Source organism: Carlito syrichta, unplaced genomic scaffold, assembly GCF_000164805.1.
Source record: "Carlito syrichta isolate Samal-C Ts95f unplaced genomic scaffold, Tarsius_syrichta-2.0.1 Scaffold310924, whole genome shotgun sequence".
Classification (NCBI taxonomy): domain Eukaryota; kingdom Metazoa; phylum Chordata; class Mammalia; order Primates; family Tarsiidae; genus Carlito; species Carlito syrichta.
In genome coordinates, this window is record NW_007255020.1 from 218,352 (window position 1) to 243,146 (window position 24,795).

Below are 24,795 nucleotides of genomic sequence, written 5' to 3' on the forward strand. Positions count from 1 at the left end.
CCAGTCTGGGTGACAGAGTGAGACCCCCAACTCAAAAAAAACAAAAAAACAACAAAAAAAACAATAGCAGCAAATTCCTGACCTCAGTCCTAAGGAACACAATCATTTTAATTAATACACCAGCACTAAAACGGGCGCGGTGGCTCACGCCTGTAATCCCAGCACTTTGAGGGACAGACAAGAGGATTGCCTGAGCCTATGGGTTCGAGACCAGCCTGGGCAACTTGGCGAGACCTCATCTACATTAAATCAAAAAGTTAGACGGGCGTGGTGGTGCGCGCCTGTGGTTCCAGGTACTTGGAAGGCTGAGGCAGAAGGATCGCTTGATCCCAGCAAGTCGAGGCTGCAGTGGTCGTGAATGTGCCACTGCACGCCAGCCTGGGCGACAGGGCGAGAGTTTGACTCGAAAAAAAATACACCAGCACTATTAACAAACGAGAGACCCAGAGCCCCAACCTCTCGGGCACTGCGGGGCACGGAGGTCTGGGCGGGTCGGGCAGCCTCCCCTAGCGGCGGCGCTCATAAGCGCAGAGAGCGCGGAGCTCCTTCCAGCGCGCACCTCGCGGTTACCCTGGTGCCAGCCGCGGGGCCTGTGTGGGGCGGGGCCTGCTTGGGGGCGGGGCGATCAGTGGGCGTGGTCTGCCTGGGCCCCCGCCCCCACCAGTGTCTTGGGCGGGCGGGCAGAGCGCGCCCGACTCTGGTTAAAGAGGCGCGCGGAGGCGGGCGCGGCGAACACCGCTCCTGGCGCGCGGTGGTGCTGCCCACGTGTCTCCCCCGACTTAAGTCCTGTCTTCCTCCCGCTCCTTACATCCCCACGACCCCGGGCTCCCCCTCGGCTCCCTTGGTGTTCGCCCACCCCGGCCCACGTGAGTGGGACCCCACGCAGCTCCCCGCGCTCAGTGAGCCAACTTGGTTGAGCAACTTTGTCCCGGGAGCGGCGCTTGGACGAGAACCGGGCACTGCGCATGCGGAGCTCCAAATTCAAACAGCTGTTTCCAGAGGCTGGAGGGCGGGCGGACCCGGAGCCGCTGGGGTTAGGGGGGGCTTTCTCCAGGAGGCGGCCGCTCGGGAGCCATGGTGGACCGGGGCCCTCTGCTCACCTCGGCCATCATCTTCTACCTGGCTATCGGCGCTGCGATCTTCGAAGTCCTAGAGGAGCCGCACTGGAAGGAGGCCAAGAAGAACTACTACACACAGAAGCTGCATCTGCTCAAGGAGTTCCCGTGCCTGGGCCAGGAGGGCCTGGACAAGATCTTGCAGGTGAGCCGCCGCCTGAGCCCCCATATACACCCGAAGCTGACTGGAGCTTCAAGGGTTTAGGGGTTCTGAAGGGAAGGTCCCCCCCACCCTGCAGCCTTTGACGACCCTCAGTCTCTGTGGAAGGCCGGAGGGGGGGCGACGGAAAAGGATATCCCATCATAGGCGCCAAGGCTCCGACCGGTCATTCACTCGGGGGACACGGAGGTTCCCCATGCGCGGAGCCTCGTTGGGACCTAGTTTGCTCGAAGAGAACTTAGGTTGACTCCGGGTGAACTGGGCCCCGCGGTGGCTCGGTGTGGGTGTGCGGGTACCTCCCTCCTTGGAGGGAGGCTGTGGGGCGGATAAAGGCATTTATCTTTCCTTGGAGACGCTCCCGGAGTCTGGGAGCCGAGCCGGGTGCAACCCCTCGCGTCTCCACCTCCCTGCTCCGGGGCCAGTGCCGCACCCGCCCGGCTTTTCTTAAGAAACGTGAGCCCAGGAGGGTCCCCGAGCCCAAGCCTGGGCAGGCATCGCTTTCCCCTCCCCCACCCCCGCAGGGCTCCGAAGAGGAGCTGGGGGGTCCGTGGGGCCTGAACATACGGGATGAGGGCTGATGCCTAGAACGCTGGAGACGCGCTTAGGCTTCCGGGAAGGCTTATCTCGCGGAGACATCCCTTGGAGTTAAACTGAAAGAAGCAGGTTGCACAAACGAATGCAACCCGGGTAGTCCCTTTTCGAAGGGGAAATTGAACGTGTGGGGAACTGGGGTGGGTGGCATCGGGCGCCGCTTGTGCACTGCCCTATGGACAGCGTTGACCTCACTAAGATAAACTGAGGCTGCCCATCCTGGCTGAGATCCTGGGCCAAAGGGACTGAGGCCCTCTAACCGTTTCTGGAGGGCTGATCCTCAACCATCCACTCTTCTTGGCCTGCACTCTCCAGTGGAATGACCAGGACCTTCTGTAAAGGGTTTGGATTGCTGGGGGTGATAGTGGGGGCTGGGGTAGATTGTCCAAAGTTTTACATTGTTTTGGGGGTGGAAGATGCTACAAAGAAGGTCTGACAAGGAACAGCATTTGATCTAAAGCAGTTTCCCAATACTTTATGCCTATCTGGTTGTTTCATTTTCCAGCCTCAGTTTCCTCATATGAGAAATTGGAATAAAGCAATCTTCATCCTCCCCTTTCTTGTTCTGAACTGTTATAAGGTTGGAAGCATTTGGAAAACATGAAGACATCTTGCCAGTAGTTCCCACTTTTTGTCCCCAGATCCAGGGATATTCATACAGATGACCATATGGATGCTTGCTGGCAGCAGGGCGTGTAGAGACTCGTCCTTTGAGGAGGCCTGTGGAAGGAGAGGTTTAGTCCAGCAGACCCAGGGCTGGATTTTGGTGGAGAGTGTCTTGCCCTGCGGCAGTTTCATGGGATGCTGGGAGGATGACCTTGCGCCTTGGAAAGTGGTTGGTTTAGCTCCTAATAGCGGGAGTTCTGTGATGACATGGGTTCCTTCTGGTGGATGTCTACCCTGGTGTGTGTGTTGGAGGGAGGGGATCGCTTTATGATTTCCCTTGAGGAAACAATTCCCCTGGAGAACAAGTTTTTGTTTAGTGTGTTCCAGGGCTTTGTTTAGAGGGGAAAGAGGGCAGGCGGGATGATAAAGCCTTGAGCTGCCCTCGAAGTGTTTCCGTCTAAGCTGTTGCTGCAGGAGAAGGAAGGAAAGAATTCAAGGCCAAATGTGGGAAAATAAACTTCAAAACACAAGGAGAGGGGAAGGGGGGGTGTCTAGGAGTTAGGCAGCCGGGTGCAGCTGGTGGTGGCTTTGGAGGATAGACAGCTTCCTTAAGGTATTTGAACAAACAAAATACCTCTTATTTTGAGGTCCTGCTAAATCTGTCAACAGTCACTCCTCAAAAGTGGGCAGGTAATTTTTGAAAAAGGATTTGGGCATCAAGCCAGTCTGCTTTGGAGATTATTATAGATGAGTTCTTGAACAGGGACAGCCCTGTCCCCAACCTTAGCCCTAAAAAACACTTAAACCAATCCCAACTGAGTAAGTCCCCTCCCTGCATAGGAAAAACCCAAGAAATGAAAATGGACCAGTGGAAGCATTTGCTGGCATCAGTTTTAATCTGTGAAAATCTGCCTTGCTCTGCTTTCTGATCTGTGACTTGGGGCACTGCCTCGGGCCTCAGGAAATTGATTTAAGGAAAAATGAAAACTCAAGAATCTTCTTTCCCATCTGGCCTCTTGGGTATTTTCCACCTGAGGCTCTGAGTTTTAGTGGGTTCTGAATCACCTTGTAATCACAAAGGAACCCCTCACCAGGAATTCCTGGGGTGGGAGCCAGGGACAGGCTAGGGTTGTTGGGAGGGAGGGGTTGCCATCTGGGTTGGGGTTTTTCTTACCCTGGAAATTGTGTGTGCACTTTCCAGTGTGTGAGAAAGGGAGTTACACAGCTTTCTTTGGAGATACTCTGTAGTTGTCAGGTGCTTCCTCCCCTCCCCTCTGGTTGAACTGAGGTGGAGGCTAACTTTCAAGTGTTCAGTGCCCTGGCAGCTTGGGACTACGTGGTCTCCCTCTTTCCTACCATCTTGCACCTTTGCTCTCAAACAAGATTTTTAGTGCCCTATTCTCTCCGCCTCTTCCTAAATTGCAGAGACTCCCACAAGGGAAGTTAGCATTTGCGGCACACCTACTCTGTGTTGGACATTGTGGGTGGTATTATCCTCATCTTATGAGAGAGGGCACAGGCTGATTTTGCATCAAACCATTTAACTTTGTCTCTCTTTCCTTGCCTACAAAATGAGGGTTTGACAAGACTCCGATAAAGCAGGAATATTAGGCAAGATGTCTACAGAGAGTGAGCAGATCTCCTGACCTTAGCATTTCTTGAGCACTCACAGAGCAAGGCAACTTGCTAAGTGCTTTAGCTACCAGCATTATTTCAGGTGCTATTTACGGTGACCTGATGTAATCAGGTAAATAAACTAAAGTCCAGAGAAGTTAAGCTGGTCACTACAAACAGGAGGCATAACCTGCAGAGAAAACCAGGCAGTTTGCCCCAGGAACTAACACCCTGGTATACCTTTGTCATCCTCTTGGGCACATGAAGATGTTGAATTGTTGCTTTTTTTTCTTTTGTGTCAGCGTCTTACTCTGTGGCTCAGGCTAGAGTGCAGTGGCATGATCACGGCTCACTGTAGCCTTGACCTCCTGATCTCAGGCGATCCTTCCACCTCATCCTCCTGAGTAGCTGGGAAAACAGGCACATGTCACCACACTGAGCTAATTTTTTAATTTTTTTTTTTTTTGTAGAGACGAGGTATTGCTTTGTTGCCCAGGTTGGTCTCGAAGTCTTGGGCTCAAGCAATCCTCTTGCTTCTGCCTCCCAAGGTGCTAGAATTGCAGGTGTGAGCCACTATGCCTGGCCTAAATTGCTGCCCTTTGTACGTTGGTTCAGCTGGACTCTGCTGGGAAATTCTATTTTCTGTTTCCCCTGGAACTGGCAGTGGCATGCAGGTGTCTCCTGTGTTGTTGCCTGGGTGACCCGGCACCGCCTCCATTATTGAAGTGATGCATCAGTACACCCCTCTGCACTACTCATTTTGGATCTGTCCCACCTCACAAAAAATCAGGAGGGGTTATGTTGAAGGGGAGGAATGACAGCCCTTCTCAAGCTCATGGAACAAGCGTCAAGAGGAAGGGTTTGAGAGCCCAGTACCATCCCAGACACTTTGAGTAGGCATTGTACTTACATTCCTGTCTTAATTTAATCTGGAAGACTACTCTATGAATGAGGAAAATGAGGGGGAAAGATGATGTACCTTCCCCCAGGATCATGTAGAGCTGAGTCCACTTTCAAATCTAAGTGCCACATTTCAGAGTACATGGGAATTCGTCAGCAAGCATGTGTTATTATTTATAGCCCTGTGTGCCAGGCACTGGGCAAGACTCAGAATACAGGGAATTAGGCTGAGCTCAGAACTTCTGGGGAGAAGGATAAATAAACCACTGGGGGCCAGGCTCGATGTCTGAGCCTGTAATCCCAGCACTTTGGGAGGCCTAGGTGAGTGGATTGCCTGAGCCTGTGGGTTCGAGACCCGCCCCGGCAACTTGGCGAGACCTTATCTCTACAATACGTGGTAGCACACACCTGTAATTCCAGCTAGTTGGAAGGCTGAGGCGGAAGGATCGCTGGAGCCCAGCAGGTCGAGGCTGTGGTGACCAGGAGCGTGCCACTGCACTCCAGTCTGGGCAACAGTGAGACTCCAACTCAAAAAATAAAAAATAAATAAACCACTGGGAACAAGACAGTGGATGTGGGCCACAACAGAGTGGGAGGGTCTCTTACTGGGGGACCTTGCTCCTGCCTAAGGGGCCAGGAGGGGCTGTCAGGATATGCCCTCAAGCCAGAGCAAGGTGTTGGAATGAGAAAGACCAGCTGGAAAAAGAAGGAGGAAGACCAGGTCCTGCTCTCTGCTCAGGCATCCCTTACCAAACTCCGGGCTTTCCTAGATTGCTCACACAGCTGACTCTTTCCCAGAAGCTTCTTGGATTCCACCAATCTTCTGCCTTTTTCAACTGCAAAGTGTGCTATTATGTCCTAAGATTTTCCATGTGTGCCTCCCTTCATTTTTCTGGACTGTTTGTACTAGTCCATACATATTCCAGTCTACAGTAGTAAGACTAATTCCAATTTTGAGGTTCTGACATCCTTTTAACACCAATCTTCCTCCTCCCCCAAGATGAAAAATGAAACCATGGAGTATGTCATAAAATTACATCTGACTAAAATGCTTAGAATGGGCTACATTGAATTTTTTGGAGAGCTGAGGGTTAATGTGAACACCCACTTTGTTTCAAGCCTTAAACGCACTGGTCCGCTTAACTGCCTTTGTAAGTAAAGGGAACACAATAGATCTTTTGATTGTCGAGGATCTTGGAGGCTTCCGCATCATTAGTTCAAGCTTGAGTTCTTGCCGTCTAGGACTTGGGACGTGGAAAGTGGATAAGTTAGGTTTTTGAGAGGAAATGGAAGGGGGCCCTTCCTAATGGCTCATTTCTTATTTGTGTTCCACTCAAAAGTTGAGGGCAGCCAAAAAAAAAAAAAAGCCTCAGTCTGCCTTAGTTAACTGCTCTGGTTAGGGTTTTAACAGTTCAAGTGAATTTTTATTAAATCGCTTTGAGAGTTTTACTAGAGCCCTTAGGATGATTGCAGTAATAGAGAATTATTGAGGGTAGAAATTAGTGAGCGTTGAAAGGTTGGGAAGTCTTATAAGAGGGGCTTGCAAGGGAGGTGATGATTGTTGCTTCTAAGCATTTTTCTGGGGTTTTGCCCTTTTTATAGTTTGACGTTTAAAAGAAACACAGTCCTCCGGTTTTGGATGCTGTGCTTGGCTGGCCCTGACCTTGAGCCAAAGGCTTTCATCTTGAACTTGGCTGTTTGCTGTCAGATTGGGCTCAGCCTCTGAACTGTTTGTGTGGTTGCTGGTGGTGGGGGGAGGATTGGTACATCGGAGGGAGGGAAGTACAAGGCTTTGGGGAGCAGGGGAGTCAGGCTCCTGAGATGGAACCCCCAGGAGAGTCTTTGTACAAATTGGGATGCTACATCTGAGTAGTCCAGAACTGGGGTGGTACAGAGAAGTGAAGTAGGTGGCCCTGGGAAAACACATGAAATAGGTTTGCCTCCTGCCAATATTCCTTTTAGGGAGTGGACAAGGTATGATTTCATTGAGTGCCCCTGGACCCCTGGAATCAGGCAGAGCAGCCCTGACCCATCTGTTCTTCCCAAGGATGGCTCAACATTGAGAGAGAATGAGCTGCCTTCAGTAGAGATCTTCCTTCAAGTGCCACTATAGGTCTATAGGTCTTTAGTTGCTGCTGAGAGAATCACCATCCAAGCAGCGTATTGGATCGTTACAGGGGTTGGTGGCCCCTGAAGGTATGCATCATTTGCTTAGAACAGGCTTGGCACATAGTTTGTGCTCATCAAGTGTTAGCTGCCATTACTGCTACTCCTAGGTTATCCCTGTGATGGGGCAGTCCCTGAGCAGATGAAGTGGGTATCTAAATGGTATCATAAAGTATCAGGAAGATGTTCCCAGCACAGGACAATGTCAATAGAATGATTTTAATGTAAAAAAAAAACCACATAAATATAAAATGTACCGTTTGAATCCTTTTTTTTTTTTTTGAGTTGGAGTCTCTTTGTCACTCAGGCAAGAGGGCAGTGACATGCTCGCGGCCACAGCAACCTCAACCTGCTGGGCTCAGATGATCCTTCTCCCTCAGCCTTCCAAGTAGCTGGAACTATAGACATGTGCCACCACACCCGGCTAATGTTTTGATTTATTGTAGAGATGAGGTCTCACCATGTTGCCCAGGCTGGTCTTGAACCCCTCTCGCCTCCTCCTCCCAAAGTGCTGGGACTACAAGCATGAGCCACCGTGTCCCCCTATTTAAATCATTTTTAAGTGTTCAATAGTGTTACCTGTATTTACAGCTATGAGGCAGATCTCCAGGACTTTTTCATTTTGCAAAACTGAAACTATGCCCTTTCAACAACTCTCTTCACTCTTCACCTAACCCCTTATAGCCACCATTCTACTTTCTGTTTCTATGAATTTGCCTGCTTTAAATATCTCATAAGTAGAATCATACAGTATTTGTCTTTTGGTGTATAAAATGGTACAACCACTATGGAAAACAATACTGAGTTTCCTTAATTAAAGATAGAGCTACTGAGTGATGCAATGATCTCACTTCTGTGTATATATCAACTGAACTTTTTTTTTTTTTTTTGAATTGGAATCTCACTCTGTCACCCAGATTGGAATGCAGTGACATGCTTCCGGCCACTGCAGCCTCTACCTGCTGGGCTCCGGCGATCCTTCCACCTCAGCCTTCCAAGTAGCCGGAACCTCAGGTGCCCGCTACCACGCCCGGCTAATTTTGATTTATTGTAGAGATGAGATCTCACCAAGTTGCCTGGGTGGGTCTCGAACCCACAGGCTCAGGCAATCCACTTGCCTTGGCCTCCCAAAGTGCTAGGATTATAGGCTGAACCACTGAACCTGGCCATCAACTGAATTTTTAAAGAACTAGAAGAAGGCCAGGTTCAGTGGCTTACACCTGTAATCCCAGCGCTTTGAGGGACTGAGGAGGGAGGATTACTTGAGCCCAGGAGTTCAAGACCAGCCTGAGCAACATAGCAAGACCTCATCTTTACGAAAAATAAAAAGATAGTTGCAAAAAATTGGAAAAAAAAAACAAGATAATTGGGTGTGGTGGAATGTGCCTATAGTCCCAGCTACTCGGAAGGCTGAGTCAGAAGGATCACCTTAGCCCAGGAGGTTGGAGGTCAAGGCTGCAGTGAGCTGTGATCGTGCCACTGCACTCCAGCCTGGGTGTCAGAGTGAGACTCCAACTCAAAAAAAAAAAAAAGGCTAGAGAAAGCAGGAAGAATAGTGACTCTTCTTGCCCTCAGCCCTCCCGGAGAGGATGGTCCTGCTAGGCTGTAGCCACATATCTCAGGGAGGTGAGGGTAACATGATAAAGCCCTGCTGGGTTTAGCTAAGGCAATCTCCATCAGATTTTTGCAGTTTTCAAGTAGGGGAGTGAATATCACTTCAGAAAGTTTCCACTTCCTTCATGACCGTGTACAACTTAAAAGAAGTGGAATATTCTACTCTAAATTAACGGCATTTCTGTGGGCTGACCCGTTCACCCTGTGGGTGTTCTGATAAGGATGCCTCCTCCTTCCTTTCTTCTGCTGATGTGGTGGAGCACAGGTTTTCTCAGAAAGCCCATAAAGCTCGCAGCCCCCCAAAGTGTCTAACCTTCCTCACACCCCAGCTTTCAGTTAGGGTTCTTCTCTTCCACCCATGAGCCCCTTGAGAGGGTCCAGGTCTGGATCCCTGGCCCAGCCAAAGATACCCCCCCCACCATTTGGTGACCTTAGTTGCCCCTTTGTGTAAAAGTGGGGGTGGTGTGCTCAGCTATGCACAGCTGTTTGAGGCCTCTAGGCTTTTTGTGAGGAGTTATCCCAAACCCAAAGTGGAGATGAGAACAAAAGGGACCCTCCCTGACGGCTATCATTTCTGTGTGTGATGAAGCCTCAGGAATCGGAGGGTCTTTAGCCCCCAGGAGCCCAGTCTAGCTGAGGAGAGGAAGATGGACTGCAGTGGTGAAATGAGAGGAGATACAGTCTGAATACTCAGGGATGGGTTGCAGATGGGAAAGGCTGGAGAAATGGGCAAAGGCTGGAGTGTCTGGGAAGATTCAGTTCCTGTTCCTGATCCCTGCAGCAGGAACTCTTAGCCTGTGTGGGGTCTGGCTCTGAAAACATAACCCCTGCCCTCAGGAGGGCTCTAATCTGGAAGAAGGAGGGCAAGGAACTGTTAGGAGATTGATAAGTGCACCTGGGGGTTTCAGGTATGCACCATGGAGAGATGAATTCTTACTAGAAGAATACAGGCTTTTTTGGGGGAGGGGGTCTCACTCTGTTGCCCAGGCTGAAGTGTAGTGGCACACTCACAGCCACCTCAGCATTGACCTGCTGGGCTCTGGTAATCCTTCCACCTCAGCCTTCCAAGTAACCGGAACTAGGTGCGTGCTATCACACCTGGCTAATTTTTTGATTTATTGTAGAGATGAGGTCTTGCCAATTTGCCCGGGCTGGTCTTGAACTTGAGGTCTCAGGCAATCCACTTGCCTCAGCCTCCCAAAGTGCTGATATTATAGACTGACCCACCAAGCCCGGCAAGACAGGCTTTTAGGATGAGCAGTGTGGGTAGCAGCCCCATGAGTGTTATTTGGAGTGCCCACTATGTGCCAGACATGGGGCTGCAACATTATCTGTGTTTCCTTGAACCAGTCCTAGGTATTATTGCTAAGTATTATTGCTAGGTATTACTACTGTTCCCTTTGGATTGGAAGCCAGAGACCAGATGACTTGCCTAGGTCTACACTACTGGATCGAGGGACAAGATTCAACTCCTTCTTGCTGACTTGGAGCTTTCTGTCTTGTCCGTGAGTGGAGGTAGTGCCAGGGAGTGGGAGTGACTGCCTTGGGCAGAGAGGGAGGCTGATACTAGCCAACAGTTACTGAGCACTTACTTGGCCAGAGGCTGTGTGAACTCCTGATGCACATCCTCTCATTGATTCCTCACAGCAACCTTCTGCAGTAGGCTCTAGGCACTGTGACCAGCACTACCTCACAGTGGAAGCAGCAGAATGGACCATCGAGATTAAGTAACTTGTCTGAGGCTACACAGCGAGGAAGTGGAAGAATGGGGATTTGAACCCAGAGCTCACCCTCTGAACCATTCTATTCTATGTTAGGCTACATTGAAGGTGGGAAAACAGAGAGCAAAACAGACAGGTGAGAAAGTAGAGGGCATAGGTGGTGTCCTCCAAGTCTTGGGGTGCTGTGATTTCAGGATGCTGAGCTATGTGACCTGAGCAAATCATCGCCTCATCTGTGAAATGAGATAATATACAGCAGCTTCCTCATGCCCATGTAGACATGTTAGAGTTTCTGGCACGTGTAACAGGTGGCCAACTGTGTACTAGCTGCTGTTCTTGTTCCCCATTTCTCTGGGCACCCTGTCCCTGACTCCTCCCTACAGGCGAGCTCCTACTCTGGAGACGGTGACAAGGGAGAATGACAAAACCCATCAAGTTCCTCCTAGTGGAGTCATCCACTGTTTTCTATTTCCTGCAAATTAACCTATAGCCTGTGCCCCCAAAACGTTAATGGTCAACACCTGAAAATATGGAAGTTTTCCTTCTTCCTTTCTAGCTGGGCTCTGCTCAGTCCTGGCTTGTCCCAGACCTCGATTAAACCTTTTCTCTTCTGGAAAACTCCTAGGTCCAGATGGCCTCGCAAGTATCCTCTCTGGATGGTGCCCACCCAGGATTGTCTGGAATCAGAGCTGGGCCTTCCTTGGGAGCAGCTACTACTGCCTCCCCCCTCATCTTTGATTTGCTTTAAAATGTGCATTCTTTTTCCTCTCCTCCACATAAATATTTGGGTTTCCTGCTGAAATATTTAGGCAGGACTGTATACTTCTGGCTGTTGCCACCTCCCATGCCCCACTGGAATCTGACCGCAGCTACTTAGCCAGGCCCCTCCTGCAAGGGGAGATGCTGGCCCCCTGAGTCCGGGAGAGAAGCGTGCAGGGCAACTGATGGCAGGACCTGCTTTGTCCAATGCTGTAACCTGAAGACTAGCCCTGTGGGCTATTAGGGGCCTTGTTGGCCATATTGGGGTGTGGGAGGATACACAGTAGAACCCCTCTATTTGTCTCTGTGCACCTGTGCTTGGGGCTAGGGATGAGAAACTCTCATCTGAATCACTGTGTAGGGAAAAGCTGATTCTAACCTGGGTTTCAGTTCTACCTACATATTGGTTTGTGCTGTATGTCCCTGGCCAGATTTTACCTCTTTGGACTCATCCATTTATTCAAGAAGGCTTGCAGTACCTGTGGGCCCTGCTAGACCGTTTTGAGCCTTACGTGGCTCAAACCTCACTCTCAGTCATGTGTTGACAACCTCACTTTCAGTCATGCTCCGTGAGTGTCTTACTCAGGGGTCTGCTGTGCCCAGCTGCCCAGCAGTGTGCTCAGCTCTGAGGGAACGGCAAAGGCCATGTGGTCCTTTTGGTTGGAAGTCTAGTCGAGGACCAAGCCTCTTGCCAATGTCAAGGCAGAGTGAATGAAGCCTGGTGCGCCAGGCCTGGGCTCTGATCCCTGTTCTTCACAGGCCCTGAGTTGGACTGTGTGTTGGGGAGAGAGTGTATGCCATTATTAAAATGACTCCTACATCCTCCTTCAAGCCACTTGCTGGGGGGCCTGGTTCAGGACAGGCATTCAAGTCATACCTGGGATTTAACACCAATACCCTGCCTTTACAAAATTGTGAGACCTTGAGCACATGTGTCATCTGAAAATAGGACTAATGATACCCACTTTGTGGGGGGAGCGAAGAGAGCTTGAGATGAGTGTGACACTCACTCCATCCATGCAGCTTCCAGCTCAAACCTTGAAGCTTCCAGGCCTTCAAGACCAACTTATCCTTTCCCCTTTGCTGAGGGGACTTTACAGAGTAAGCAGCTCTCCATACCAGGGTCTTTTTGCCTTCAGGAACCTTATCCTCTGTTTCCCCTCCCTTCTTCCCTCCCCCAACACCCGCCCTTGTTCTGTAAACTTTTCCCACACACCTTTCCCTGTGATGAACTGGCCCAGGCAGCACAGGTCAGCGGGAGCGCACTCAGCAGGCCTGTCCTCAGCACTGGGGTCTGGACAGGAGCCGGCGTTTCTGCTTTCAAGGAACTTCAGACTGAGCAAACATCAGTTCCTCATCCAGCAGATATTTACTAAGCACGTACTGTGTACCCAGGCCTGTTAGAAGACTGAGGCAGGAGAATGAGTCCAGTCCCTGACTCTTAGGGAATGTCTTCAGACCATGTACTACAGAAATGGAGAGGCAGGGGGACAAGCCTCGGTGGGGAAGTAGCACCCTCCTGCCCCTTCTTGTGGAAACTGTTTCATCCTCAGAGCCTTCCGAGGGGGAGCAGGGAAGATCTTCCCTGTTTGCAGGGGAGGAGGCAGTGCCCTTGGTGGCACCTTGGGCATGACTGGAGCCTGCACTGCACTTTTTCTACCTTTTGACCCACTCCAGGGGTGGGGAGCAGAAGCGTTTGCAAGGTGTTGCCAGCGGTGCCTTGGTACCCCACCCTTCTCTAAGACAGCACCTGTGCATACCGCCCACCTCACCCTTACCATGAGACTTTGTTCTCTGACCTCCTTGGGCCTGACTCTGGGAGGTCTCACAGCCAAGTGGGTGCCAGCCTATTTGCTAGGTGAGAACACCGAGGCCTGACCAGGAGGATTAAGCTGGGAGCAGACTGTCTCTAGAGCCAAGTTCAGGTTAATCTAACCGTGCTACTTGCTCAGTTCCCAGCCATTTCTCACCTTATTTTCAATGCCTTTTAAAATTTTCTTTAAATCCAAAACCTCTTGATGGTGTTTTGGGGTGCAGAGCACCTCTGCTTACATGAAAGTGATTGGCCTCCCTGACTTCCTAACCTGCCCCAGCACGACTCTTCCTGTGATTTCTGGTGAGTGCCAGTTTCCCCACCCGCTAGCAAGTTTTGGGATAAGAGACAAAGTTGAAATTGTGGTGAGCCCTAGGCTCAGAAAGGAGGATGTTTTTCTGGGCCGGCCAGAGCCTCAGGCAGGAAGGATCTGCTGCCTCTCTGCTCCCCGGGGAGTTTCTCCAGCACTGGCCTCTGCTCCCCAAGTCTGCGCCCAAGGAGCTGTTGGCTGGTTTCTCCAGCCTGCCTTGGAGGTTGGCAGGGGATCGCTCATGCTCTGGGCACCTCTCCTGGCAGCAAATCATAAAATGTGAGACTGGCAAGAGCTCGGTGGTTATTAAACTGGCCTCTGGCCTCTGGAGTCAAGGCCCAGACCTTGGGAGGTTATATAACTTCCCCGGGGTTACTCGGCTCACTAGGGGTGGGGGAAGTACAATAAAGGCACAATTAGAGCTAAATGGGGCAATTAGGGAAGGCTTCTTGGAAGAAGTGCCCTAAGGAGGTCACTTGAAAGGTGATAGCCAAATTAGCCGGTAGCACCTGTAGTTCCAGCTACTTGGAAGGCTGAGGCAGAAGGATTGCCGGAGCCCAGCAGGTCGAGGTTGCAGTGGCCATGAGCGGCCACTGCACTCCAGTCTGGGTGACAGAGTGAGACTCCAACTCAAAAAAAAAAGAACAGTGATTGCCACACCTCCAATAGGTTGATGCCACACCTCCAGTGGGTTGATGGGTCTCTCCAGTCACTGCCCCCGTAGTCAGCGATCCTCATAGTCAGATCATGACCCCAGAACACAGAAAACCCTCTGGTGTCTCCTCCCTTAGACTGGGCCAAAGCCCTTACAGTGAGTGGCCTTGAGTGACTGAGACTGTGCCACTTGTGTGATCTCGCCTTTCTGGACCCCTAACCTTGATCCTAGCCTGCAGTCTTACAGATAGGACTCCTAAGAGAGGACAGGCATTGTACGACCTCACATGCTAACAGCAAGTTTCAGCTTTTACAGAGAACCTGACAATCATATCCGCTGATAACAGAAATTACTTAGGGGGTGGTGGCAAGGAGAGGCATTCCAACCACACAGATTGGTGATAAACTGTGGCCCACAACGTACTGACTTCCCAGCGATGATAAAAGATAGAACCTCACTGTGCAGCCAAGGCAGAGAGGGTAGACAACTTAGTCAAAGTCACACAGCAAGTCAGTGGCTTGAACCCAGGTCTTCTGAGTCCGGATTCAGGGCATGTGAAGTCGTACAATGCCAGTCACTCAAGTCCAGATTCAGAGCTCTGCAGAGCTACCTGGCACGTAGGCTGTAGTTTCCCAGATTATTGCTAGTCTTTGCTAGTCTTACAGAACTTGCTAGGCTGCAAGCCACTCCTCTTGAGATCACTCCAAGCACCCAGGAAGTGCCCCGAGCATATGCTTGTTGGCCCCTTTTCCACTAAGCACCACTCTGCTCAGTCTTCTAGATTCTAACACGAATACTGCTGTTTCCTGAACACAACGGCCACATTTAGGATTGTTTGCCATCTTGGTTATATAAGTGGGCGCCACAGCTCAGAATTCTGGCTGTCAACTCTTCCTGCCCCAGGCCCTCCCCATGCACCCATCCTTTCACCCTAACAGGCCCCTGACCTCTGTTCATTGCTTCTACCCCCTGCCACTTGTCAGGTTTGTGGGTCAGGGGACCCTGAGACTAAGACCCCGTCCAAGAAGGAATCAAGGAGGGGAGGTATAATAGCCTCTCAGCTGTGGGATTTGTCCCACCTCCTCATCAGCTAAACCCACACTTGTGACACGTCTCCCCACTTGGCTTCCCCGAGGTTAACCCCTAGCAGGACTCTGGTCTGCACCTTGAGAAGGAATAGCTTTAGTCTCTTCCTTTCTCCCACAGCATAAGCACACCCAGATGCTGCCTGCATGGCTGGGATAGGTTATTTTGTAGGACGCTATGGACCTCAGAGCAGACCTTTTAGGGAAGTTTATTTTGGCTTGGGTGCCCTTTCTGTCTAATGCAAAGTTCTTGCTCCATCCATGCCCCCTGGTGTAGGATAGAAGTGGGCACCTGTTCACAGACTCTCTGGAGGAGAAAGACGTCAGTCCCATACCTTCCCCATCACTCCTGTTCAAATAAAACTCTCACCTCCCGGGCAGTGGAATGCATCCTGACAGTGTTAGCTTTGGAATGGCGCCCTTCCCTTCTCAGCATCCCTGCCCCCTTCAGAGCAGTGGGTGGAAGGGCTGCCTCTCACCAAGGGAATAAGTGCTGAGTGGGCAAAGTAGGGCGAGCCGAGGCAGTAGTGTCTTGTCAGCACCCCTCAGGCTAGCAGGAAAAGGGAGGGTGTCCTGATTAACAGCTTTTCAACACCTCACCTCCCCCATCTCCCAGACTTGAACTCCAGCCCTGCAGTGGACTCACCCAGGATTGACAACCAGGTCCCAGGTGGGCTAGGTTGATGTGCTGTGTGACCAGGCCAGGTCGCTGTACCTCTGAGCCAAGCACTTGCTCACTAAGGCCAATTAAATGCATACTGAGTACCAGCTGAATGCCCAGTGCTGGTTTAAGGGCTGTGGGAATTCAGAGAAGTACTGGACTTCATCCTGCTTTTGAGGTTGGTGGGGCCATAACCTGGGGGGAAGGTGTCACTGTGCAGTGTATGTTAAGGATTGAGTGGGGGTAGGGCATGTTGTGGGGGCCTTAGGTGCTCCAAGGTAGAAGAGTTCCTGTAGGCTGGGGCTATTAGGGGAGGTGACCCTGACCCTGACCTTGACCCTAAGCCTGGAGGCTGCCTCCCTTTGAGCCCTCTCACTCTCTGGGCTCCCCTCTCCCCCCATCAGAGTACATTGCTTTGACTTTGCTCTTCTCTGCTCTCCTTCTCTACAAGGCCCTTGACTTGTGCCCCGTTAGATCCCAGACCTAGCACCAAGCACAAGGGTAATTATTAATGGATGTCCTGAACCATGAAGCTGTATTTCTTTCCCCTTAGGTGCTCCAAGGTAGAAGAGCCCCCAGCAGCCCCCAGACTCTCCTAGCAGCCCCCCGACTCAAAGGCAGCACGAACACCACCCTCCTTTGCCCTTCAAATGGGCCCATCTCCAGTCTGGAAAATGGTGTCTGGCCCTCCCCGTGGGAGTCCTGCCTGGCCAGATTCTCCCAGGGGGCTGACCACACCCCTCTGTCCTTTGTCTGTGCAGTGCTCTCCTGGCTGGGGACATGCCGTTCTCTGGACAGGTCGATAGGTTGCCTGGTGAAAGCGTGCGTCAGCATCTCCCTGGGTCTGTGTCTGTACAGACCCAGGGCAGCCTCCCAGGGCCAGGGCCAGGGCAGGGTACTTCTGGGTCCTATTCCAGAAGATTCTCTTCTGCACCAAGCATGCTGGGGATTCAGAGTTCACAGAACTCAGCTTTGGCAAAGTGTCTCTTTTCAGAATGCCCTAGGATTGAAAGCCTTTGCATGTGGTCAAATTCTCCATCTCCACCAGCCCTGGGTTGGGGTCATGTGTGCATGTTTTACATTTCTCCTAGAAGCTAAGCTTGCTAAAGTGGGCTTCCCTTCACTCCTACACACCTCCTCCCCCTACTCTGCGTTCACAATGTAATCATTGCTCACTGATCAAATCAGTGGGCTCTGGCCAGTGGCAAGGGAGACCCTTGGACAGACCAGAACAGGGACCCTGTTTCGGGAGCTGCCTGGGCGGGAGTGAGGAGGTTGGGTGGTTTTCTGGTGTTTCCATTTGGTGTTTCTCAATGTGAGTCTGAGGCATGAGCCAGACTTTGAGTTATACAAAAACAAGATGGGAAGAGGGGCGAGGGAGGCAGGGAAATGCAAGATAAAGTGTATGGTTCTGTCTGTTAGCATTGAGTCATAGAAATTCAATTTAAAAACAAGCCCGAATTATTGATGACTTTTTCTTCTCTGCATCTCACATTTTCTGTAATGTGGTTGTACTACTTATATAACAAAGAACTCAACTTTTTTTTTATTTTAAAGATGTGGGATACAATTCAGGGTTAGGTATACAAATGTTCATCATGCAGGTACCCTTGTTGATGAGGTGTGTCCCTCCCTCCCCTGGCAGTTTCCCACTACTGCTAATCCCTTTCTTACAGCATTATGATAGTTGTTCAAGGTCCGCTTATGAGTGAGAACATATGGTACTGTGTTCTTTGTTTCTGTGATAGGTCACTGAGTATGATAGACTCTAAATCCATCCAAGTTGCTGCAAAGTCCACATGTTTGTTCTTCTTTATGGCTGCATAATATTATATTGTGTACATGTACCACATTTTTTTAATCCAGTCCAGCTTCGATGGGCAGCATGGTTGGTTCCATGTTTTTGCTATTGTGAATAGAGCTGCAACAAACATGCGTGTGCAGATATCTTTTTTGTAGAAAGATTTGAGTTCCTCTAGGTATACTCCCAATAGGGAAATTGCTGGGTCATACGGAAGGTCAATTTCTAGTTCTTTCAGAAATTGCCACACTGTCTTCCAAAGAAGTTGTACTAGTTTGCATTCCCGCCAGCAGTGTAGAAGTGTTTCTTTTTCTCCACATCCTCGCCAGCATCTGTTGTTGCTTGTTTGATTAATGATGGCTATTCTTACTGGGGTTAGGTAGTATCTCAATGTGGTTTTGATTTGCATTTTTCTGATGATCAGTGAGACTGAGCACTTTTTCATGTGTCTGTTGGCTGCCTGTATGTCTTCTTTTGAGAAGTGTCTATTCATGTCTTTTGTCCACTTTTCAATGGAGCTGTTTGTTTTTTCTTTTTGGTGCGTTTGAGTTCCTTGTAGATCCTAGATGTTAGACCTTTGTCAGATATACAGTTGGCAAATATTTTTCCCCATTCTGTGGCTGTCTCCCTGCTCTCTTGATGGTTTCTTTTGCTTTGCAGAAGCTCATCAGTTTGCTGAGGTCCCACCTGTCTATCTTATTTCTTATGATATGGGCATTTAAGGTTTCAGCATTTTTTAAAAGGATAAAATATATGCATATCTATGTCAGCACGTTTGACATTGGTTATCTTTAGTTTTTTTATTTTATTTTTGAGTTGGAGTCTCACTCTGTTACCCAGGTTGGAGTGCAGTGGCATGCTCACGGCCACCATGGCCTTGACCTGCTGGGCTTAGGCCATCTTTCTGCCTCAGCCTTCCAAGTATCTGGAACTACAGGTGTGCACCACTACGCCCAGCTAATTTATTTATTTATTTATTTATTTATTGTAGAGACAAGGTCTTACCAGGTTGTCCAAGCTGGTCTTAAACCCATGGGCTTGGGCAATCTTCTTGCCTCCACCTTCCAAAGTGCTAGGATTACAGGCATGAACCACCACACCTGGCTACATTGGTTATTTTTAATGTACAAGGTACACAGATACAAACATGACTTTAGTAGAATATTCTCTGAAAACCAGTGTCACTTCTGTAATCACTCAACCATGTACGGATGGCCCTTCGTGTCTGTGGGCTCCACAGGACCAACTGTAGGACTTGAGTATCAGTAAACTTGGTTGGCCATGGGGGTCCTGGAACCAATCCCCCAAGGATACCCAGAGACAACTGTTTTGTGGTCTTTAAATGTAGCTGCCAGAGTGGTCACATCCTGGGCAGCAGTGCTGTGGAATTCCTTGAGGCAAAGAGTCTCAGACATATGAAGCCAGGTGGGCCTTTGATCTGCAGACCGAGAAGTTTGAGGTTGTACACTAGGCCTGGCGGGGCCAAGGGCGCCCAGCCAGCTGTTCCCAGTGTTGGTCAGTCCACACAAGGGAGGAGGGGGTCCTCCTGAGGCCCAGGGACAAGTGCTGTCTCGACCCTAGTGTACCCCTACCTCCACCCAGTTCCATGGAGCCCAAGAAGCCTTGCCCTGTTTTAGAGATTAACAGAAAACGTGAGCACAGGCAAGATTTGAAACCGCCCAGGACCATGTGTGTAATTCACAATCAGAAACATGTTATGGACAGTGGCCCAAGACTTGGGTCAACCTGAGGGTCCAGGCGAGGCAGACCTTGCCTAGGGGAGGATTCAGGTAAGATGTGCTTGAGATAGTTTCTGTACCAGTATGGTAGTCACTACCCACATGCTGCTGTGTAATTTTATTTATTTATTTATTTATTTAGAGTCAGGGTCTCACTCTGTCACCCAGGCTGGGGTGCAGTGGCATGATTAGCTGGGACTACAAGCGTGCGCCACCTCGTCTTGCTAGTTTTTTTGTTTTTTTGGAGTGTCAAGGTCTCGCTATGCTGCCCAGACTGGTCTCAGACTCCTGGGCTCCAGCAGTCCTCTCATCTTGGTCTCCCAGAGTGTTGGGATTACAAGTATGAGCCGCTGTGCCTGGCCCAATTTTATTTTGTTAACTTGATGTTACTAATTATTGTAGCTGTTTAAATTTAAGTTAAAATTAATTAAATGAGATTTTAGTTCTTTAGTCATTGGCCACATTTCAAGTGCTCAGTAGCCACATGGGACTGCTCAGGTGGAGAGCATCTTCATCATCGTGGAGAGTTCTCTTGGACAGCACTAGAGTACTGGGTTGAAATCTGTTGATGTTTCCAGTTCTATACCTGACTTCTCTCTGTGTCCTGTCAACTTTTATTCCTGCTCTGGAAAACTCATCAGCTTGGCCAGGGTGAACACACTCCCAGTCCAGTTGACAGAAAGTGCCTGTTTGCTGAGGCTGTGTGACTGCCTTGCCTGATCAGTTCCAGCGGACTCAGGTTGGTCCACAGTGGCTCCACTTGAGTTGGGACCAAGCTGCAGAGAGTCCTTTTTCATGGATTTCTGACTTGTCTTTCATTGTCTCCAGATTCCTTTTTCATGGATCTCTGATTTGTCTCTCATGGTCTTCAGATTCCTTCTTATGGCCTGCTTCAGCCCAGGCCCTCAACCCGCCCACACTGCAAGGAAGTCCCCCCAGCCCTTGGGGGGAAAACCTGTTTGTTTATGGTTCATAGTCTCCACTGATGGGGTAGCTCTACCAGCTCTGTGATATTTCTCCCCATTGAGATGAGGACTATGAATGTACCTTTCCATTACAAATCTACAACAAATAGAAGATGAGAGTGGCTAAGTCTTGCAGGGGTTTTCCAGGTTATTTCTAGGACCCGTGATGGGGGTTCTGGACCAGGAAAGGTGGAAGACCTTAGAGTGGGAGTAGGGGAAGGAGAGGAAGGGTGGGCCCCGTTTTGAGTGGGTGGAGCATCTAACTGGAAGATTGCTCTGGTCCTAGTTTGTTCATGTCTTTTGAGCCTCGGTTTCTCCATCTTGCCCTGCTTCGTGCCCTGTGGCTTGACCTTGGAAGGAAGGGGCATGGTGTGAGCCTCCAGGACTGTCCTGGCCTCTCACTCTTGGTTTGTCTACTGCTTTCACTTGCTGTCTTCTGTCATGTGACTCCTCCCCTCTCCCTGTCTGTCTCTTGTTAGACTACAAGATTTTCCTGGGCGGGATCTGTGTCTTGCACTTCCTGTGTTTTGACCCTGCTTTGACCTGCATTGAGCAAGGGGAGTTTGTCCATGACTCTGGTCCTATCTTCTTTGGGTCAAATAGTTTAGGTGGGTTGCTGTCTGCATGGGTGGGCGGGCTGGTGCCTGGCCAGATGTGGCATTTGTAGCAGGTGGGCTGTAATTTTTGTCCTTTCAAGGAAAGGAATGGCCCAGGGGTCCTGGAGTGGGGAGTGAAAGTGAAGAGAACCCCTTGTACTACTGTCTTCCCCTCTTGTCCTCCTACTCTTCCTGGGAAGTGACCAGGAACCTGGTTTTGCACATGGGAAAGGGTCGAGAGTTATGAAGAGGGTAGTCCCTGCCCCTCAGCAGCCCAGGACACGAAGCCCTGCTTCAGCAGACTTGAGGATAGATGGTTTTCCCTGGGCAACCCAAAAAGTGGCCGCTTCTGCTACCACTTGCCAGAAACTGAGTTCACAGGGGGACTGGGTGCAGCTATGCAAGACATGAGTCCAGCTTCTCTGCCTGACTCTCGGGTGACTTGGAGACCTGGTCCATTATTTTCCCTTCTTTCAGCATCCTCTGGCCACATACAACAACACACTCTTACCCCAATGGCCCTGGACATTTGTAAACCAGAAGTTAATGAATCAGGAGCATCTTTAACTTGCCTGTGCACTAGGCTTCATGCTCTCCATCGAGGCTTTTGATCCATAACCTTGAGAATTGGTGAGGAGGTGACATCATTCCCATTTTACAGGTGAAGAAACTGAGGTTGTGACTTGTAGGCTGTACGGGCCCATCCATCAAATGTTCTTTCACTCCACTAGGAAGGCTGGGGTTTGCCAAAGCCTGAGTGGGTGTTAGGGGTTAAACAGGCTTGGAGAATGTCCCTGCTTAAAATCCCAGCCCTCTTGTAGGGGAGAGAGGGTTTGTGTGTGTGTGTCTGAGGCATAGCCCTTGTTTCTTCGCTTCTTGTGTTTCGAAAGTTGAGTTTCCATTTCCTGTTGCCTGGCCTGTGCCTAGTCCTAAGCCTCAGGTTGCGGGGTAGAGGATTTTCCAGTCCCCACCCCAACCCTCACCTCAGCCCAGCCTCACTGCACTGAGGGCCTGGTGGTATTTTTCCATACCTTCAGCACAAAACGGCTCTGTGTTTCTTAACCCCGGTCACGTTCCACGCCCCAGTCGACTGGGGATGGGCAAGTGGGCGGGGGCTGTCCATGCAGGGCAGAAGAGGTGGCCACAACTATGCCTGATTGGCCCCTCTGCTTCCTGGCGTGCCAGGGCAGGGGCAGCAAAGGGGTGGGGCGGTGGCTCCAACCACTTGTATCAGGCTTCTTACACTATTTGGGGGACCCTCTTTGTACTAAATCTCTGTGACCTCCAAAGGGGGCTCTTGGCAGCCAGGTCCCTTGCTGTAACTGGTGTGGTCTGAGGTCTGAGTCAGGGAGTCTGCACTTTAGGGCAAAACTCACCTTGCCTCTTGCCCAGTGATTTCAAGGTGGTCGGGCATCATGGTCTTGGCTCTTGTCTCTAATTGCACCTCAATCTTCCGGTGGGGTTTGAGTGTGGAACTTAGGGGCCATCGAGGCAGAAAGCCCCCACTCTTACTCACCCCAAGATGTCTGTGCCGATTGACCGGTAGCTCCTTGTACAATTTATTCCAGAGAGGATGGAGGCCAGCTGTTGTCTGTCTCCAGATGGAGACTGAACAAAGGAAATGGACTTGGACTACAGCCGGAGGGATTTAGGTTAGAGTCAGACAATAAGGAAGGATTTCGGGACAGGTGGTTGGCTCTCAGGAGGATCCTGCAGGGGGCTTTGTGGAAAAGGATGGGGGCAAGATCACGCTTGGCAGCCACGTGGGTGGGTGAGAAGACCAGCTCCTCCAACAGGCTCCTTGGGGCCAGGTTTGGGTGGGAAGAGGGGTGGTTTTTAATAACCAGGCAGGGAGACAGAGAGAAACTCGGCTGCCCCACCCCTGCTGCCAGATGAATACGGCTCTTCTTTTTTAATTAGCGAAAAGGTTTACAGTTTAAACACTTGGTCATCTTAAATTATAATCAATGGCTAGGCTTAATAATCCCTTACCATCAGAACCCCAGCCCTCAAGGATGGGCAGTTACTCATTACCCTAAGCTGCCAGCCACAGGGGAAAGGAGGGAGGAAGCAGGTGGGGAGGAGCCCTGGATCAGGGGAAGTTGCCAGGTTTTCTGGGGCATTCTGAGGTATAAGAGGTGGGGTAGCATCAGCCCCAACCATTTTCTTCTTCTTTTTCTTTCATTTTTTAAAGTGAGAAAGCAGGATTTATTGAGAGGACAGAAAAGCTCCCACAATGAATGGGAACCCGAAGGGGTTGCCCCCCCATTTTCAAAGTGTAACCTGGAGAGATGAACATGGCAGGAGTCAAGAGCAGGCTTTCTCCCAGGGAGGTTGGAATCTGGCGGTGGGAGCCTTGTCCTTAGAACCCCCAACAAGTGAGCCTAGAGCTAGCAGATGTGTCCAGGGAACAGGACTGGCAGCCACCAGGGCTCAGGTGCTTTGTGGGTCAGAGTGTCCTTCCTTCCCGCTGCTGGGAGAGCAGGAAAGTGGCAGCATGCTTAGGAAGACCTGTGTCCATTGGGCCTTCAACCATTCCGGCACCCCTTGCCCCCACCCCTCCCCTCCTCACCCTCTTGCCTCCTTCCTTCCTCTGGAATCCTGATGGTTCCAAAGTCCTCAGGGAAACTGACTCAGCAGGGCTAGGACCTCTGGGGGTTTTGGCCTTGCAGACAGGTGATGTAGGGAACAGGTCTGGGGCCTGGAAATAGTCATCAACCTGCACTGTGCCTGCACCTGCCAGGGTTTCCGCCTCATTCAGTGGAGCCAGAGCCCACCAAATACTGTTATTCCCTGGAAGGCACACGTCTTGGAGAATCGGTCACTCATTTGGCAGAGATTGAGTATCTACTAGAACTAAGTCCTGTTCTGGGCTTAAGGGATAAGTAAAATCTCTGTCTTCAGAGCTCCTGGTCTATTTCGGGTAGATAAATGTTAGACCAGGTAAACAGCTACCTGATAGAATGCCAGGTAGCGATGAGTGCAATGAAGTTGGGACTGGAGAGTGATGAGGGTTTATGGTTCCAGATGACATGGTCTCTTTGAGGAGGTGTTTAAGGTGAGGCCTGACTGAAGTGATAGAGAGAGCTGTGGGAAGGTACAGAGCACGGAGAGCTGCCGAGCTGGGGGGAATGTCCCAAGTCCAGGTGGTAGCAGTAAATGAAAGCGGGCATTACCATAACATCTAGCCCAGTTCTCCATCTTTGGACGTCTTGTGCAACAGGCACAAACCTCAGAACAGAGGTGTCCTCTGCAGACCCCTTGTCCTGTACATGAAGCAATAAAAGCCATATTCACTTTTCTTCCCAGGACTCCTTTCTGGGACATGCCCTGTGTACCCAGCACTGAGCCATGCATCCTTTCTCGTAATTGACACCCTAACCCAATGGAGTCATGGCACTCCTATTTTCTGGATACGGAAAGTTAAGCTCTGAGAGATGACAAGACATGCCCCAGGTAACCCACTAGTGGATGCCGGAGTCAGGATTTGAACCCAGGTGCGTCTGCTTCAAAGCCAGGGCCTTTTCTCTCTGCCCTTGTGCTGCTCACAAGAGGGCCCCACAGATGGCGATGTTGAAGCCATCCCAGCTTGTGTGCCCAGTACAGACCCAGCTCAGGAGGACGGGAGGCAAGCCCAATGTAGCTGGGTTGCTGATCAGCCTGGGAAGGGGAGATGGCGAGTCAGCAGTTATTGTGACCTCCTTTGTGGTCTACTCCAAGGGCTGTTTTTAGAAACTTTGAGTGGCAGGTGGTTTTCCATGGCTGCTCCTTCTACCCCATCCCCAAGGTCAGAACAGATTTAAGAGGCATCTCTTGGGGTATGGGGTAGGGAGCATAAACCTATGCTCACCCTAAATAACAGCCAGATCAGCTCTGTGGGTGTGGGCACACAACCCTTGACCTTTTTTTTTTTTTTTTTTTTTT

The 24,795-nt window shown here is 50.5% G+C and overlaps 1 protein-coding gene across 1 annotated transcript in view; it reads left to right on the top strand.

Moving 5' to 3' along the window:
* Positions 1-743: 743 nt before the first annotated feature.
* The window catches only part of KCNK5 (potassium two pore domain channel subfamily K member 5), a 44,990-nt gene continuing 20,938 nt past the window's right edge, over positions 744-24,795 (top strand). Inside the window, exon 1 of the mRNA XM_008068444.1 lies at positions 744-1,260. Coding sequence (XP_008066635.1) covers positions 1,075-1,260 — 186 coding nt within the window. The 5' untranslated portion in view covers positions 744-1,074. The remainder of the gene's footprint in view (positions 1,261-24,795) is intronic.